Source organism: Berghia stephanieae, chromosome 2 (genome assembly GCF_034508935.2).
Source record: "Berghia stephanieae isolate SIO BIC M18660-M18661 chromosome 2, UCSD_Bste_1.3, whole genome shotgun sequence".
Lineage (NCBI taxonomy): Eukaryota > Metazoa > Mollusca > Gastropoda > Nudibranchia > Aeolidiidae > Berghia > Berghia stephanieae.
This window is the reverse complement of record NC_088361.1, coordinates 11,069,619-11,089,618: the sequence shown is the minus strand read 5'-3', so window position 1 is coordinate 11,089,618 and position 20,000 is coordinate 11,069,619. Positions and strand designations below refer to the sequence as shown.

General features: G+C 36.5%; 1 protein-coding gene across 1 annotated transcript in view; it reads right to left on the bottom strand.

Annotated features, from left to right (window-relative positions):
* The window catches only part of LOC144966711 (uncharacterized), a 19,769-nt gene extending 2,739 nt beyond the window's left edge, over positions 1 to 17,030 (bottom strand). Inside the window, exons 1-5 of the mRNA XM_078903483.1 lie at positions 16,873 to 17,030; positions 13,971 to 14,178; positions 10,286 to 10,457; positions 7,379 to 7,437; positions 3,905 to 4,088 (exon numbers count right to left, since the gene is read on the bottom strand). Coding sequence (XP_078759609.1) covers positions 3,905 to 4,088; positions 7,379 to 7,437; positions 10,286 to 10,457; positions 13,971 to 14,178; positions 16,873 to 16,879 — 630 coding nt within the window. The 5' untranslated portion in view covers positions 16,880 to 17,030. The remainder of the gene's footprint in view (positions 1 to 3,904; positions 4,089 to 7,378; positions 7,438 to 10,285; positions 10,458 to 13,970; positions 14,179 to 16,872) is intronic.
* Between the last annotated feature and the right edge of the window lie 2,970 nt (positions 17,031 to 20,000).

Genomic DNA, 20,000 nt, shown 5'->3' with positions numbered 1-20,000 from the left:
CCTCTCCTTACCACCTATAGGAAAATCGTCAGATTCGTTACGATGCAGTCAACATTTTTCTCATTCTGATTTTGTTTTGTACATTACAATATTTGAACAAAAGTGTTTGCTATAGTTGGAATATATTAACACTGTTTTGAAGAGCTCGTTTAGCAGATAAAAGAATATGTATAGCAAGAATTCACACACAACCTTTGGGTTTGCGTGAAATAAATCTATTTTTGTATAGGTTGGGTGTGGCGTTTTGGGGAAAATCCGGAAAATGGCCGGTAAGGAGAGAGAGTTAAACAGCATGTTTTCATAACTTGACCTTTGAACTTGAGAGCATTTTCATATAGCGCAAAATCCACTAAACGTGCTCAAAGCGCTTACAAAGGGCCCTGACCAACAACAACACGTACAAAATGTAGAACGAGATATGACGCCTATTTGGCGATAATATATTTTTTTTGCATCAGAGACAACGCTGTTTACGGCCAGGTACCCATTCTACACCTGAGTACGGTGAGAGAATGTGAGTAGAAGACAGCTAGGAGGGATATATATATATATATATATATATATATATATATATATATATATATGTATATACATATATATATATATATATATATATATATATATATATATATATATATATATATGCACATATTATATATAGCTGTCAACCTACTAACATTCAAAATATCATGGGGAATATTGAGGTTATAACGTTTACGGTAATGATGTAAATAGTAATATTCCAAACGACAGCGATAAGAGGACTTAAAACATTGAGCCTGTTTAAAATATTCTCTCATCATGACAACAAAAAGAAATAATTTAAAAATAATTGCATGACCTTTCTGAACACAGCCAAAAGAAAACAGACTTTATTCTCCAAAATAAGAGAGAGAAAAAACCTATTACAAAAGATACTCTAACTGAATGTGTTGACGCTATAACCAGCATGCAATCCTGATTGCACATAGCGTGATTTCATTTCGCTTATCAATATTAAAGGACGAAAACCCTTCTATAGCGTGGAAGCTTTACGAATGTAAACAGTGGAAACCAAAAACAAGCAATCATTGGGTTATTGTGACGCAGCTTAAAAACAAATCTCGAACAAAGATCAGCTAAATATTTTAAAAAATTAATGATAAATTATTGATCTATATAATAGTATGTCATTATAGATAGAATGCGCTTGGCCAAGGAGTTCACAACATTGCCATCCGGAAGTATAACGGACCAACACACAAACTCTGTGTAACCATGAACGTTAATACTGTTTAGTTAGAACAACTCACAAACGCGGATGGCAAAAACAATAACAAAGGCCTGAGTGACGTCATCTTCGAACTATCTATACATTTTCGTCAAACATATTTGTGGCAGCGTGACTCATCGATACCGACATTGTTTTTGTACCCAAATCGACTATCCGATCCACCGCGCATTGCGGCCTTGAGCAAGTCACCTAGGCCTAGTTCACTTTGCGGCGCTGCGCTGCGGCTCACGTCTAAATTATTCCAGTTTTCCCTTGAAATAGACCATAAGAAAAAAATTCCCCTTAGGGATGAATAAAGAAAATTTACGTATTTTTTTAAATTATTAAACAAATTTTTCAAAAGTAAATTATTGTTGTTACAAAAATTGATAAGATATAATAGTGAATTATAAACCGATAGAGATCAATCAACAAGGTAAAGAATTAAAAAAAACTTTTGTCCTGTATAATATTCTATGAAAACCGATAAACAATTGATTATCTTTCACCAGTTATATACTTTATTCATCCAAAAAAATAGAAATTCGTTTACAGACGTGGTATGCATAAAAATGTATAAACGCAAAGTTGAGAATCTATGGCGACAATGTATACATACATATATATATATATATATTATATATATTATATATATATATATATATATATATATATATATATATATATATATATATATATAATATATTATGAAACATGTCGTTACACTGAGTACAAATATGTTGTAGAATATTACAAGAGCAGCAAACCAAGTCTGTTGTCGCCGGAACCAGGGCTAAAATTGCTGTGCTTTGGAAAAAAAAGATCTTTTCCAAAGAAATCTCAAGACTGGAACTGAAGGTAGTCCACGCGAGGTCCCAGGTTTAACATAGTTTCTGCCCAGATTAGGGTAATTTAAATCGACGGATATTTGAAGGGCGAGTTTTCTGGACAAAATTTAAAAATTAAATACGCGTCTTTCTAGAGTACGACAGTGAACTGCTCAACTCCCTCCTTACCAGCCATTTTCAGGATTTTCCCGAAAACTTCACACCCAACTATTTTTATCACTCTGACATAAATAATAATGTGAAATTTAATGTAAGCTTCAATTTAATTACAAAAAGAGATCAAAATTACATTTGATGTTACGTGCATTTGATCTGTTTTTGTAATTAAATCGAAGCTTACATTCAATTTCACATTATTATTTATTTCATCGAGCTTCGAGCAGCAACATTTACATTATCACTCTGACACAATATCAGTTTCTTTAGTAAAACATACTCTACAACACGCTGTTCATTTTCTCTGAAATTTATGATGAATAAAAGAAATTTGAATAAGAATATTATATCTTAACGAATGTAACGATTTTCCTATAGTTGGTAAGGAGAGGGTTAAAGACTTCAGCAACTTAGTTGAGTGTAGTTGCCACATAATTTACCTGGCCAACATCTCTATATAAATTCTGGATTGTAACGAGAAAAAACAATGGGAAGAGAGCCGACGCTCCGAATAAGCCTCTATCCACAGATCGCACGCAACCCATGCAGCGAAAGAACACCGCAACATTGACGAGCCCCTTGCTGTTAGCTCAATAACACGACAGTGCAGAGAGAATTGGGTGAGAGAGTCTAACGCGATTAGAAGGATTTTCAATTTTCTGAAAGTCAATAAGTATATTTTTTATATGTGCCTCGGGTGTTTGTTCTTTTCATATTTTATCATTGAACCGGGGGAAGATGGTTGGTGTCCGCATCCCTAGACATTTATAATCTGTTTAATGTGAACACGTCTCAAACAATATTATTGTTGGAGTCATCATCATCATCATTGTCTTTTTCACCCTGGGTCAGGGTATAGGCCACAGACAAACAGTTTCTATCCTTCTCTATCAGGAGCTAGCTTTTTTATCTCGTTCCATGTCTTATGAGTTCTCTGTATATCAGCTTCTTTAATTCTTCTCCATGTTCCTCGTGGCCTTCCCCTTGATCTTTTGCCCTGATGGTTCCAGTCCAATACTTTGTTATAGTGGAGTCATTCTTTCTAAGGGTGTGTCCAATCCACTTCCATCGTCTTCTTCCTATTTCCTCTCCCACTGGTTTCTGCTGTGTTCTTTTCCATACTTTTTCATTTTTAACTCTATTCATCCATTTTATTCTGAGTAGTTTACGCATACGGAGTGAACTAGATTTAAAAAAAACAGTGAGCTTTTATATAGGGCGGATTCCTCAGGGAATGAGGAAGAGAGGGCGGCCTAGAAATAGCTGGAGAAAGACATTGACGGAGGACCTAAAAATGAATGCTTAACATGAAGGAAAGCTAAGAATATGGCACAAAGCCGGGCACGATCAGGGGATTCAACGATGGCCTTTGCTTCAGCCCGAGTGAAGGGCCTTAGTAAGTAACTAAATAAGTTTTATATCGGGCAATATCCACCAATAGTGCTCAAAGCGCTTTACAAAGGGTCAACAGCAATTTCTCTGTCCGAAAAAATATTGTAATATCGCCTAACAGGCGTTATGTTTCCTACTACTTGTTACGTGTTGCTATTGATCAGCGACCCCTTGTATAGCGCGCTGAGCACGTTTAGGGGATAGTGCGCTATGTAAAAACTCAAGATTTAGAAAAAAAAATGACCAGAATACTTACAGTGAATATCTTAGCGGAGCCACTTTTCTTAACCCTGTCAATAAGCTCTTCGTCAGTTTCCCCTTTATTGTCCAATATTTCAAGGATACGTGGCTTCTTTCGAGTCTTGGTTTTCTTCTTGACCGCTGCTGTGTTGATGTATTCACTGAATACCATGGGGCATCCCATACGACTAATCGCCTGCCTGTTTATAAATAGATCATGATGTAAATATTATAAAATGTGTCAGCGCATCACATAATCAGTCGGAAGATGAAAGTTTGGGATTTTTGCATTTGTTTGCATTTTCTGAAAGCATAATAAAATTAAAATAAAAATAAAATTCCCTTTATTAATCCCCAAGGGGAAATTTGTCTTAGGGTCTATTCCAAGGGAAGACTGGAATAACCCAGGCGTCAGCTGCAGAGCAGCGCCGCAAAGTGAGCTAGGGCGAGGTGACTTGCTCAAGGCCACACAACGCAGCGGCGGGTGATTGAACTCGGTACCTTTCGGGTAGGAAGCAAAGACCGTACCACTGAGCCACGCTGCCCCTTATATAGATAGTATGCAGATGACGTCACTCAGGCCTTTGTTATTGTTTTTGCCATCCGCGTTTGTGAGTTGTTCTCACTAAACTGTATCAACCAGACTATAAAAGTTCGTGGTTACACAGAGTTTGTGTGTTGGTCCGTTATACTTCCGGATGGCAATGTTGTGAACTCCTTGGCCAAGCGCATTCTATCTATATGCTCCACTGAGCATTTTAAACCTTTATTTGAAGTAAATCGGGTGGTTTTTCATGATGTTTTAGTCAGATGTATGGGAAATGTATCCAGCAACTTTTCTCAAATTTCATATACTTTTTCAACTTGACTAGCTGTAAAAAGTATTTAGAAATGAAATTAAGCCCTGATATTTCATGAAGATGAACAAAAAGGGTTGATTTAATCATTTATGACTAGAACTCATTTGTGAAAGAAATTGACCTTCTAACTAAACTAACTAGCAATATCTCAGTTCGAAGCTTTTTACCATTCGATTGATTATGTCATTCACTGTAACAAATACTAAAAGAAAACACACAACCACACACATCACAAATAACAAAACAAAACAAACAACAAAAAACAAACCCGACTACAAGCAGAACAACAGGGATAACAATTATAAAAACAAAATAATAGATAAATAAAATAAATGAGAGGTTTTTTTATAGAGCAATATGAACTTGATGTCTCAAAGCCCTTTACAAGGAGTCCCAGGCCAACAGCAACACTTAACGTGTGGGACAAGACATGACATGACGCCTGTTAGGCGATATTACATTTTGTTTTTTCGGACAGAACAACGCTGTTAACGACCTTGTACTTCTCATTTTACACTTGAATACGGTGAGATAATGTGAGTGAAGAGTCTTTTCCAAGGACTCAACTATGCGTCGAGCAAGGCCCGAACTCAGGACCTTCGGATCCGAAGGCGATTGTACTACCACACGACCACATAGCCGCCTCCTCAAAGTCTGTACTGATCTATTCAGTTCTATTGACATCAAAAAAGTTTCCATGCTAACTCTTTTAGATCTCCCCTCTACATTGTTGGTTATGTGGTCTAGTGGTATGAAATTTGCTTTCGGATCGTTCGGCTTGACGCATAGTTGAGTCCTTGGAAAAGAATCTTTACTCACATTCTCTCACAGTACCCAGGTGTAAAATGAGTACCTGGCCGTTTACAACGTTGTCTCTGTCCGTAACAAATTGTAACATCGCCTAACAGGCGTCATGTCCAGTTCTAAATGTTAAATGTTGCTGTTGGCCAGGGACCCATTGTAAAGCGCTTTGAGCACATGTCGTGGATATTGCGCTATATAAAAGCTCAAGTTTTTTTTTACATTCGACATGGTGGACATGAATAGAGAAGATTCTTCCATCAGGTCATCCTACATTGCCGTGTATCCATCTATAGAAAGTAGTCCTTCACGGACAATAGCAATTGCTTGCTAACCTTGGATAGGACGCTAGTCTATCGCAAAGTACTTTCCGCCAGATCTTACAGACCCAGCTACCCAACCTCTAGCGGGTGGACGGAAGGGGAGCGGCGGGGGGGGGGGGTTAGAAAAATATCTCCGCTGGACTCGGGATCGATCTCTGTCCCTTTGCGTGTGAAGCGAATGCTCTACCAACTGAGCTATCGGGACCCTCTACATCACCAGAAGAAGCTGCAATCAGTTTAATTAAATTACAAGTCTGGAAAGAGTATTATTTGGCAAGCTTAGGTTGAATTGTCATTTCCAAGACGAAATAATTAATAATTTAATTTAATAATATATCTCTAATTGTCCTCAAAATAGTGGCAATTTGTCATTTCCTTACACATTTATAACCATACAGTAATATATTGACATAGACCGTAGTCATCGTTAACTTGTAGATAGAACGAAGATTACGTCACTCAGGCCTTTGTTATTGTATTTTGCCATCCGAGTTTGTGAGTGATTCTCACTAAACTGTATCATCCAGACTACAAAAGTTCATGATTACACACAGTTTTTTGTGTTGGTCCGTTATACTTTCGGATGGCAATGTTATGAGCTTCTTAGCCAAGCGCATACTATCTATAGATAGAATGCGCTTGGCTAAGAAGCTCATAACATTGCCATCCGGAAGTATAATGGACCAACACGCAAAACTGTGTGCATCCATGTACTTTTATAGTCTGGTTAATACAGTTCAGTGAGCATTACTCATAAACTCGGATGGCAAAAAAACAATAACAAAGACGTGAGTGACGTCATCTTCGAACTATCTATAGCCTGACACTGACCAAAAAATGATGTCAACATGCCAGTCTTTTGCCACAAAAGAAAACAAATCGTGAGTTGTATTCAATAGTTCAACCAATGGGACCACTTGTTTCCATGAGCACAACTAAAGACAACTCGCTTGGCGGTGCAAAAACCAAATAATGACGTCAAAATGCCAGTCTTTTTGGCTTTCAGTGTCAGGCCGTAGCCATCGTTATGTTATAGCCTGACACTGACATCCAAAAGTACTGGCAGTTTGACGTCATTATTTGGCTTTTGCACCGCCTAGTGAGTTGTCGTTAGTAGAACTCATGGAAACAAGTTATTTCATTAGTTGAACTATTGAATACAACTCACGATTTGTTATCTTTTGTGGCAAAAGACTGGCATTTTGAGGTCATTTTTTGGTCAGTGTCAGGCCATAACTTTACGAAGGCCACGGTCAGGCTATAGATAGTATGCAGATGACGTCACTCAGGCCTTTGTTATTGTTTTTGTCATCCGCGTTTGTGAGTTGTTCTCACTAGACTGTATCAACCAGACTATAAAAGTTCATGGTTACACAGAGTTTGTGTGTTGGTCCGTTATACTTCCGGATGGCAATGTTGTGAACTCCTTGGCCAAGCGCATTCTATCTATAATTTAACGACGGCTACGCATAGACACACTCACACATAAGCTACATAAATAAATACCTAAATTCCTCTTTGAGCCTTTTCTGCCATTTGGTCGTGCCGTCACTAGGATTAAAAGGCTGGATAGCACATGTACACAAAAACGAAACATTAATTAATGCATGATGGTACAAAATTCGTATCCATTGTGACGATGACGGTAATTGTGCTGATGATGATAATTATAACGATAATGATGATGATAATAATAATAGTGAAGTATAATAATAGTAACAATAATAATGATAATAATAGTAATACTAATAATGATATAATAATAATAATAATAATAATAATAATAATAATAATAATAATAATAATAATAATAATACTAATAATAATAATAATAATAAGAAGAAGAAGAAGAAGAAGCAGAGTAATAATAATAATAATAATAATAATAATAATAATAATAATAATAATAATAATAATAATAATAATAGTAATAATAATAATAATAATAATAATAATAATAATAATAATAATAATAATAATAATGATATAATAATAATAATAATAATAATAATAATAATAATAATAATAATAATAATAATAATAATAATAATAATAATAATAATAATAATAATAATAATAATAATAATAATAATAATAATAAAAATATAATGGTGATTAGGATGATGATGATGATGATGATGATGATGATGATGATGATGATGATGATGATGATGACGATGATGATAATAATAATAATAAAGATAATGATAATTACAATTATGTATATAATATTAATAATTAAATATGTCAAGCTGGTTACATGTCAGAGGAGAACATCTAATAAATGACGAATTTAAACTTTAAATTATCACTAAAATGACATTTTGACTTTATTCATTTTGTGACATGATATTTCCTTGATCGACTCACTAAAGCTTTACCCTCTACGTTTGTGTTGTCCGATTTCCTTAGACATTTTGGTTCTTTTCAAAATTGAAAAAAAACAAAACAACTCAGTTACTCAATCTTAATGCATTCCTATTGGGAATTTTTCTTTAGGATCTAATCCAGGGGATATCTGGAATAACCCAAGCATCAGCTGCGGGGCAGAGCTGAAATTCAGAAACACAAGAACTTTCTAATACTCTTCAACAATCGTAACGTCACTTTCTTCCTAATGACGCATGGTAACTTAGTAACAGGCTCTAAACTATCGGAACAATGGCGGACGCCTGTATGAATTATTCCTCCGGCGAGCATAAAAGCGTTTCCAGAGGGGAAAAAAAACATAAATTTGATCATGTTTTGACTTTTACACATTCTGAACACAAGACATATGAAAAGTTCTAGCCAGCATGAAGAATAAAAAGTAATGATTTTCTTTGTTTAGAACCAAGATGGCCGCCATTTCCGGGCGGCGTGACCTCAGACTACTGAATCCAATTGAAAAAAACTAACTCAGTTACTCAATCTTAATGCATTCCCATTGGGAATTTTTCTTTAGGATCTAATCCAAGGGATGTTTGGAATAACCTAAGCATGCGGCTATGTGGTCTAGTGGTATGACACTCGCTTTCGGATCGGAAGGTCCTGGGTTCGAGCCTCGCGCTCGGCGCATAGTTGAGTCCTTGGAGAAAGCTCTTTACTCACATTCTCTCATCGTACTCAGGTGTAAAATGAGTACCTGGTCGTTAACAGCGTTGTCTCTGTCCCAAAAATTTGTAAAATTGCCTGACAGGCGTCATGTCTCGTCCTACATGTTATGTGTTGCTGTTGGCCAGGGACCCCTTGTAAAGCGCTTTGAACACGTGAAGTGGATATTGCGCTATATAAAAGCTCAAGTTTTTTTGTTTTTTTTTTTAAGCATCAGCTGCGGGGCAGAGCCAGTCTTTGGCCACAAAATTCAGAAACACAAGAACTTTCTAATTTGGGAGCAAGTCAGCCTAAATGAGAAATCAAATCCTTTGTCCAAACCAAGGCCAAAACCTCAGTGGGCAAGAAGCACCCAGAATATATGATACATGACCCCATAAAACATCTCAAAAGACAAGATCAAGTTGCTATTTTCAGACTTCGCTCCGGATATAACCGTTTCCGACACCACATGTCCATAGCATTTAATTTAAGATTGGGGAAACAGACATTTCTTTGTGAATGTGGAGACGATAAGCAGGATGCCACACATGTTTTGCAAACTGTAAATGTTGCTGCTCGACGCTCGAAGAAATAAATAACAATATGAAATTGAATGTAAGCTTCAATTTAATTAATAAAACAGATAAAATTGACGTTTCGGGTTTCCCCTTTATCAACAAAAAGGATGAATTATGTGTAGTGTTTCATTCATCTTGTTTGTTGATAAAGAGGAAACCTGAAACATCCATTTTATCCGTTTTCGTAATTAAATTGAAGCTTACATTCAATTTCATATTGTTATTTATCACATGTTTTGCAGGACTGTACAAAGTACAATGAGCAAAAGGCGACTATTTGGCCTGAGAAGACTACACAAGTCGAAGCTCTATGAGTCTCAGCACGTGAGTGAGAAGACCACCGAATTCCTGCACCGTATTGACCTTCACCAATTAAGACACATGAGGGGAAAACAAAAGAAGAAAAAGAAGAAAAAGAATAACAAACTCCCATTATTCTTGCTTTGAATTAATAGAATTCAATAGTTTGATCTCATGTCCGCCCAGCAACGAGCAGCGTGGTTCTAAACAAAGAAAATCGGTACTTTTTATTCTTCATGCTGGCGAGAACTTTTTCACCTGTCATATGATCAGAATGTATAAAAGTCAAAACATGATCAGATTCATGATTTTCTCCTCTGGATACACTTTTATGCTCCACGGAGAAATATTTCGTAAGGACGTCCACCATCTTCCCGATAGTTTAGAACTAGTTACTCAGTTACTATGAGTCATTACGAGGGAAGTGACGTCACGACTGTTGAAGCCTATAAAGGTCTACCTGTGGTGTTCTGTACTCGAACAGTCTTTGCTCGGGGGGCTTACTGCTGGAGCCTCTCTGTTCGCTCTGTTTGATTTTCTTGGGCATGCTGTCCTCGCAACTAGCCCACTTCTGGGTCACAAAATAGTCACTCGTCACCAATTCATTCAAACTGGGTATCACATGACCTATCCTGGTGGAGTTAGATAAAGGATATTATATATATATATATATATATATATATATATATATATATATATATATATATAATATGTATATATATATATATATATATATATATATATATATATATATATATATAATATATATATATATATATATTAGCAATGACTATCCCGCACAAATCTTTGGGCCTTTTTCGCTCACGAACTGCCCGAATTCGCGTCAAAATATGGGACGAAGCCGTTTCGTATATGCTATTTAAAAAAATTAATAACGACGCTGTTTATCGATGAATATGACTGAAAGTTGGCACACAGAAAAAAGGTCATTTTAGATTATGTTAAGCGACAAAACTCGTGCAATTACCAGAAGACCGTTAAAAATAGATTTTTACTCTTTGGAGTAAAATATTTCTAAAACTACCGGGCGCGGAGGTTTTGTCGCTGACAAGGTAGTACATGAACATTTCTTCTTTTTGGTTGTAAAATTTCATATGAATATGACGAGTACTTTTCCCGTATTATACAAAACACCATCCTAATTTGCTCCTCAAGTTTCAATCTTTTAATCCATTTATTACGCAAGATACAACCAAAGGTCGAAAAAAAAATGCCGAAAAAGCGTCCCATATTTTCGCGTTTTTTTCCTCTTTGGGGTTCATCCAAATAAATGACACCTTTGAAAGTGCATAACTTGTTTATTTATGAATGGATTTTCAAAATTCAAAAACATTTTTACTCAGTGGAGATAGGGCTTTGATTTTAGACAAAAAAAATTCCTCAAAAAGAGAAAAAAACATTTGTCATAGTCATTGCTATATATATATATATATATATATATATATATATATATATATATATATATATATATATATATATATATATATATATATATATACATGTATATATACATATATCCTATATATACATTTATACATATATATATATATTTATATACATATATATACATATATATATATATATATATATATATATATATCTATCTATATATATATATATCTATAAAATATATATATATATATATATATATATATATATATATATATATATATATATATATTGAATCGTGTTTGATACAAATATGGTACGAAAAGTGCTCGACATGTAGTAATGGAGCGAATTATTATTTAAAATATTTACCACAATGTTTGGGGCAGTCTACATCGATGTTTCAGGCTTAATTTGCCATCTTCAGGACTGAGTTGTTTTGTTGACTGTTGTTGTTTCTTGAAGTGGTTCCGGTTTGAAGTTAATTAAGAGGAATTTGCGCCGATGGGGACACTTTCCGTAGATCTCATTTTTCATGTTGAGTGTGGCTTCATGAGGTTGTTTGATTATGGTATATTTTTCTTCCAGGCATAGGCTACATTGTTTTGATGTTGGTGTGTATCCTGTTGCTTTAGATAAAATTTTCCATGAAATGTTGTGGTCTATTTTGTTGTCTTTTAATTTCCAAATATGTTCGCTGAGTTTTGTGGATGTTTTTTTGTTCTAATTCTAAGCAAGTTTGCCCAGAAGTCACTGAGAGGATGGGAACAATGCGGAGAAAGGATCATCATGGCGTCTTTTACAACACGGAGTAAGAAGATCAGCATGAACATTGTACAGATCTATGCCCAACAAATGATGCAACAGATGAGGACAAAGATACATTTTATGGTCTGCTACAACAAGTCATTGACAAGTTGCCAAGGAAAGACATCAACATATTGATGGGAGATGCTAATGCAAAAGTGGGACAGGATAACGTAGGCTATGAAGGTATCATGGGACGTCATGGCATGGGAAAAATGAATGATAATGGAGAGAGATTTGCAAATTTCTGTGCATTCAACAGCTTATAGGGATCGGAATGAAATGACATTTACTTATTTGAGAGAAACTAACGAAATAGTGATAATTGATAGGTTTCGAATGGGAACAATACAGGCAATGGACGTTTCGAGTACAAACCCTTCGTCGGCACAACAATAGACAAATAAACGTCCCGAAACGTCCGTTTTCTGGATTGTTCCCACCCGAAGCCTCTCCATTATCACTCCTTCGTTAGTATTTTCACGATCCCAGGCTTCAGGCAGCCCTCGTCGCTATCGTATTTGCAAGCCTGATAACCCCAAAAAATTAATAATGTGCTCATTGTTGTAATGGAATTACTCTCAAATCAGCTGAAAATATTGTCTATTACAAACTAGAGGAAAAAATCCACTAAAAGTGCTCAAACCGCTTTACAAGGGGTCCCTATCCAACAGCAACACCTAAAATGTAGGACGAGACATGACGCTTGTTAGGAGATATTACAATTTTGAGACAACTCTTTTAACGACCAGGTACTCATTTTACACAACAGTACGGTGAGAGAATGTGAGTAAAAAGTCGTTTTCAAGGACTCAATTATGAGAAGCTATGAGAGGACTGGACTCGAACCCTAGACCTTCAGACCCGAAAGTGTGTGTCATAATCACTCATTTGGAGGTCTACAAACAATAACAAAGTACAGAGTGAGGTCAATCTTTGTATAATTGACCTTTTATATAGCGCAATATCCACTAAACTCAAAGCGCTTTACAAAGGGTCCCTGGCTAACAGCAGCATTTAACATGTTTACAATTTTTTTTTGCGGACAGAGACAATGCTGTAAACTGCCAGGCACTCGTCTTACACATAAGTACGGTGAGAAAATGTGAGAAAAGAGCCTTGTCCAATGACTCAACTATGCGCCGAGCGAGGCTCGAACCCATGACCTTCCGATCCGAAAGCGAGTGTCATACCACTGGACCAAATAGCCGCGATTCCTCCCTTCTAGTGTTTGTAAACAACAAATCGTGTATGAGAGGACTTCAGGGTGTATCACGATCCCGTGTTTTGGTTGATCAGAAAGATTCTGGTTACTTCAGTCGACAGCTTCCGGTAGCCAAATATAGAGACAAAAATTATGACGTCACACCTGCCTAGCAACGGCTATTTTGGTTCCACACTCAACATAAACAATCAACCACCAGTGGTCTTTACTACGAGAACAAATTGCTTTTAAAAATTCAAACTAATCGACTTTTTCACTGCTAAAATGGTTTAATGTTGCACTGTATTGTCCACATCGCTCGGCCTGTTGGTTTTAAAATATTTCCAAGTGTAACCAGTTCTGGTTGATTTTTGTGAGCGTTGTTTAGAGGAAGTGACTTTGAAACCCCATTCATCTTACCTTTTTTAGGATATGTGCAGCTATGTTGTTTTGTGGTATGACACTCGCTTTCGGATAGTTGAGTCCTTGAAAAAGGCTCTTTACTCCCATTCTCTCACTGTACTCAGGTGTAAAATGAGTACCTGGTCGTTAACAGCGTTGTCTCTGTCCGAAAAATGTTAATATCGCCTAACAGGCGTCATGTCTCGTTTTACATGTTACGTGTTGCTGTTGGTCAGGGACCACTTGTGAAGCGCTTTGAAAAAGTTTAGTGGATATTGCTCTATATATAAAAGCTCAATTTTTTTTCTTGTCTTTTTTTTACCTTTTCAAGGATTGAACATCCCAAAGGATGCTTGGTTGGAAGGCAAGGCGTTCGTGTACGTCAGTACTTGTGTAGCAGTGATACGGATTTGTGCCGCTTGGAGTACGATACTCCCCTAAAGGAGACTTCAGATAACAACGACCCTTTTGGACCCGAGAGAAGCCTGTTCTGGTTCTTTCCGCGGCTCTCGGATGGCCCATTCTCGTTGCTATAAACAAATTATTAAAGATAGTTGATCTAAGTAACTCATAAATTTAAATAAAAGGCCTGTTCTGATACTGATCAAAAGGTTACGTCACAAAAGAAAACGACGATCGCCAAACGACAGTGAAAAGTGAGTTGTAAGAAGTGCTCAGCAAACAAATGACTGTATCGGTTGAGCATTTGATTAGAATTTACAATTAATATTTTTCAATGAGATCAGACCCCATACCTGTTGTTAAATCAAGAAAACTGGACAATGAAAATGTCGCTTCTTGAGGGCCGAAAAAATAAATAACAATAGGAAATTGAATGGAAACTTCAATTTATTTAATAAACGAAGACAGAAAATGTGGACGTTTTGGGTTTCCCCTTTATCAACAAAACACGATGAATCAAACACTAGACTAATGATGAGAGATGAGAGATGAGAGAATGGCGTTGTTATAGTCACGAATGTTTTTTTTTTTTTTTCATAATAGAGATAGGGATAATAATTTAGTATAGAAAAATAAATGGAAGTGAGACATTTACTATGAACGATAATGTGGCGAAAAATCTTTATAGATAGTATGCAGATGACGTCACTCAGGCCTTTGTTATTGTTTTTGCCATCCGCGTTTGTGAGTTGTTCTCACTACACTGTATTAACCAGACTATAAAAGTTCATGGTTACACAGAGTTTGTGTGTTGGTCCGTTATACTTCCGGATGGCAATGTTGTGAACTCCTCGGCCAAGCGCAATCTATCTATATAGCTTATAAAGATAGAACGAAGATGACTTTTTTGCATCCACTTTTATGAGTAAAGCTCACTTAACTGTATTATCCATACTATAAAAGTTCATGGTTATACGAAGTTTTGTGTGTTTGTCCGTTATACTTCCGGATGGCAATGTTGTGAGCTTCTTAGCCAAGCGTATACCCTCTGTTGGAAAAACTGTGACCAAAACACTACAACCCAACGGATAATCGAGTATAGATAGAATGAAGATGACGTCATTCAAGCCTTTGTTATTGTTTTTGCCATCCGCGTTTGTGAGTTGTTTTCACTAAACTGTATTAACCAGACTATAAAAGTTCATGGTTACACAGAGTTTGCGTGTTGGTCCGTTATACTTCCGGATGGCAATGTTGTGAACTCCTTGGCCAAGCGCATTCTATCTATAGATAGTATGCTCTTGGCTAAGAAGCTCACAACATTGCCATCCGGAAGTAATACGGACCAACACACAAAACTATGTGTAACCTTTAACGTATAGATAGTTCGAAGATGACGAAGAAGGTCTTTGTTATTGTTTTTTTTTGCCATCCGAGTTTATGAGTAATGCTCACTGAACTGTATTAACCCGACTATAAACGTTCATGGATACACACAGTTTTGTGTGTTAGTCCGTTATACTTCCGGATGGCAATGTTATGAGCTTCTTAGCCAAGCGCATACTATCTATATAGTCTGGTTAATGCAGTTTAGTGAGAATTACTCATAAACATGGATGGCAGAAAACAATAACAAAGACCTGAGGAACGTCAGCTTCGAACTATCTATAATCCATAAACAGCTTCAGATAAATCTCTAAAATGTTTACATATGGTAATACACCATCTCTGTCATATATACAAACATAAAAAGAAAGTTTTATTGAGAGAGGAAAGTAGAGTTCAGAGCTGAAACAGCTGAAATCAAGGAAAAGTAGATGACGAGGGAGGCCTTCCGAAAGCACCTCGTGCTAAGGGAAACAACCCAAATATTCCCTCAACTAACCCTAAGAAAAAATAAAACCTAGTACTTTTAACTAACCCTAATAGTAAAAACAAACACCCTAGCACCTCCAATAAGACTTAAAACTAACCCTTATAGAAAAAAAATCCTCCGACTTCGAGCTAACCCTAATAGTAAAAGAAAACCAAGGATTGCTTTGCACTATATTTTAATAAGTTACAAATCAAAATAGCGGTCGAGAATCAAAACAATGATCAAATTAGGAAATTTTAAACTTTCACAAATCTATCAAGGTTTGTTCTAGAGTTCTAAAAAATGTTTCTATATGGTGACAAATTTACTAGATAAACGCCTGACAAAAGGTCCACGGTGAAAGTACAAATTAAAAGAAATGCTAGAACGAGGAGCTTTCGGAAGGCCTCCCGATTACGACTTGCAAATCGTAAAAACTAAAAATAACATATCCAAATACCTAAATGTTAAGGTGAATAAACAAAACATTGAAGGAACAGGAGATAATAATTCACCTGAACAACGCCATTCTCTCATTTCGTATTCGTCTTCAGTTTTTGATTGATCGTGTTGTGTTGATAAGAGGGAAACCTAAAACATCCATATTATCCGTCTTCGTTAAGAAAAAAAAAAAAAAAAAGAATCTTCCATTCCGTTTCTTATTCTTAGGGGCAGTGTGGCTCAGCGGTACGATCGTTGCTTCGTATCCAAAAGGTTCCGAGTTCGACTACCCGTCTCATTGTCTGGCCGGCCTTTAGCAAGTTCCCCCCCCCCCCGCCTAGCTTACTTTGCGGTGCTACACTGCGACTGACGCCTGCTGGGTTATTCCAGACTTTCCTTGGAATAGTCCCTAAAGACATATTTCCCCTTGGGGACGAATGAAGGGAATCTATTTCATTATTTCATTTATTTAATTATTTATATTAAAAAAAAAAAATTGAGAAAAGCCGGATAGATGAATACTCACTGTGCATTTTGTGGTCCAGAGTGCTGGGAATACGTACCAGCGACCAGTAATATTTTAATGATTTATTTTATCTCATACCTGATAAAGATTCTATCCCTAAAATTGAAAAAAGAGATGTTAAAGTTAACCCGCCTTAGATATTTAAAAACAAAACATAATATTATTAGTTACCGGAAATGACGCATTTTAATTGGAGTTTTTAAAAACTACCACATGAAAATTTTATGGACAAATTAATAATAACAAATATTTGGTTTTATAAATGGTTCGAGACTAGGTGCACCATCAGCAGATTTGATAGCCGAACGGACTTATTTGCCTGAATTACCATAGTTGTAATGGACATTTTAAGAGTGTTTCCATTACAACAATAATGAGCCCAGAACAATTTGGGTTATCAGACCTGTAAATAAGTAGACACCGGTGAAGGTTATTATTTTTAAATGCCAATTTTAAAAACTTAAATAATATTATTGCTAAGAGACGGTTGTATTACGAATGTAACGCAGTTATCTCCAATTATGGATTTAAACATGACTTACGACAACATTAAAGGAACACTTTATTCTAGATAAAGAACTGAATAATTACTTTTAAAAACAAAAACAAAAACGAAATCCCCCCCCCCAAAAAAAACACCAAAAAACAAAACAAAACATTAAAACAATCTTAAAATGCAGCCGTTGCCATAGATATACATTAGAATTTTTAAATGTTATCACTTTATTTATTTATTAAGTTTGTGACTTAGAAACTTCACTTAGTTGCAGTTCTGTCTAACACAAAACACAGAATATTCCAAACTACTCACTGCTTTTCTTGTGTTTGCATCTCAGACCTGTGATACTTATGAGTTACTTTTGTTTAAGGTCAATGACTTCGCTCTCTCTCTCTCTCTCTCTCTCTCTCTCTCTCTCTCTCCCTCTCTCTCTCTCTCTCTCTCTCTCTCCCTCTCTCTTTCACTCTCTCTCCCCCTCTCTCTCTCTCTCTCCGACCCACACACACTCTCTCTCTCTCTCCCTCTCTCTCGCTCCCTCTCTCTCCCACCCACCCACACACACACACACACACACACACACACTCTCTCTCCCTCTCTCTCTCTCTCTCTCTCTCTCTCTCTCTCTGTTTTCACCCCCCCTTTCTCCTTCTAATTAACTCCTAGAACCCATTATGCACACTGTTGTACCCTAGAAAAACAATTTAAAAATAAAATTTGGCCAGAAAACTCGTCTTTCAAATATCGACTGATTAAAACGACCTTCATCTTCTTAAAAACTCTCAAACCTGAGACTTTATCACTATCTCTGATTTAAGATTTTTTAACAAGACGATTGTCATTATAATCGATCGATATTTGAAGGACGAGTTTTCTGGCCAAAACTTTTAAAATGTGTTTACTTAGAAAACGTGAGCACAGTCTCCATGCTTGGTAAGACTCATCAAAGGTATCCATCCTCCCTTTGAAACTAATCACCAATTGAGGTCCATGGCTCCTACAATAACACATGACAGTATCCCTGACTTCATCAATGTTTGATGTTAACATAGATTACGTATCGTGGGTTTCTATTTACCAACACACGTCAGGGGGTGGAGACTGGTGTGACCTGCAAAGTTATGTGGTCTAGTGGTATGACACTCGCTTTCGGATCAGAAGGTCGTGGGTTCGAGCCTCGCGTTCGGCGCATAGTTGAGTCCTTGGAGAAGGCTTTTTACTCACATTCTCTCACCGTACTCAGTTGTAAAACGAGTACCTGGCCGTCAACAGCGTTGTCTTTGTCCAAACAAAAATTTGTAATATCGCCTAACAGGCGTCATGTCTCGTTCTAAATGTTGTGTTGCTGTTGGCCAGGGACCCCTTGTAAAGCGCTTTGAGCACGTTTAGTGGATATTGCTCTATATAAAAACTCAAGTTTTTAAAAAATTTTTTTTATTAAAACCAAAAGGTTTGGTGCGTTGTTTTGGGTTTAAAAGATTTTTATGTCATTCAAAGTCAAATAGCGTTTTTATACAGCGCATTACCATTCGATCTAACATGGACAATACAGTCAACACCTTCAATAATTAAAATTGAGCTTGGATTGAGCTTTTATACAGAGCAATATCCACTAAACGTGATCAAAGCGATTTACAAGGGGTCCCAAGCCAACAGCAACGCTTAACATATAGGACGACACGTGACGCCTATTTTGCGATATCACAATTCTTTTTTTTTCTGACAGAGACAACGCTGTTGACGACCAAGTACTCATTTTACATCTGAATACGGTGAGAGAATGTGAGTAAAGAGCCGTTTTCCAATGATTCAACTATGCGCCGCTCAGAGCGGAATTCGAACCCAGGACCCTCCGATATAAAACAAAAAAATATTTAAAAATTGAGCTTTTATATAGGGCAATATCCACTAAACGTGCCCAAAGCGCTTTACAAGGGGTCCCTGCTAACAGCAACATTTAACATGTAGGAGGACTCATGACACCTATTAGGCGATATTACAATTCTTTTTTTTTCTGACAGAGACAACCCTGCTGACGACCAATTACTCATTTTACATCTGAATACGGTGAGAGAATGTAAGTAAAGAGCCTTTTTCCATTGATTCAACTATGCGCCGCTCAGATCGGAATTCGCATTCGAACCCAGGACCCTCCGATCCAATAGCGAGTGTCATACCACAAGACCACACAACCGCTCGTATGATCTCCAGCTTTAAAACGACACTATGTCGGGTTGATTTAGATACTAAAATTTGATTTATATTCGGACCAACTTAATTCAATTTTTTATTTAGGTAATCGGGTCCAATAGTATGATGATGTCACATCCGCCCAGCAACCAGCAGCTTGGTTCTAAACAAAAGAACATCAGTATTTTTTATTCTTCATGCTGGCTAGAACTTTTTCACATGTCATATGATCAGAATGTATAAAAGTAAAAACATGATCAAATTTATTATGTTTTACTCCTCTGGATACACTTTTATGCTCGTCTGAGAAATATTTCATAAGGGCGTCCGTCATTGTTCCGATAGTTTAGAACCAGTTACTAAGTTATTATGCGTCATCATGAGGGAAGTGACGTCACTACTGTTGAACCCTATTGTCAATATATAAATAATATATAAATAG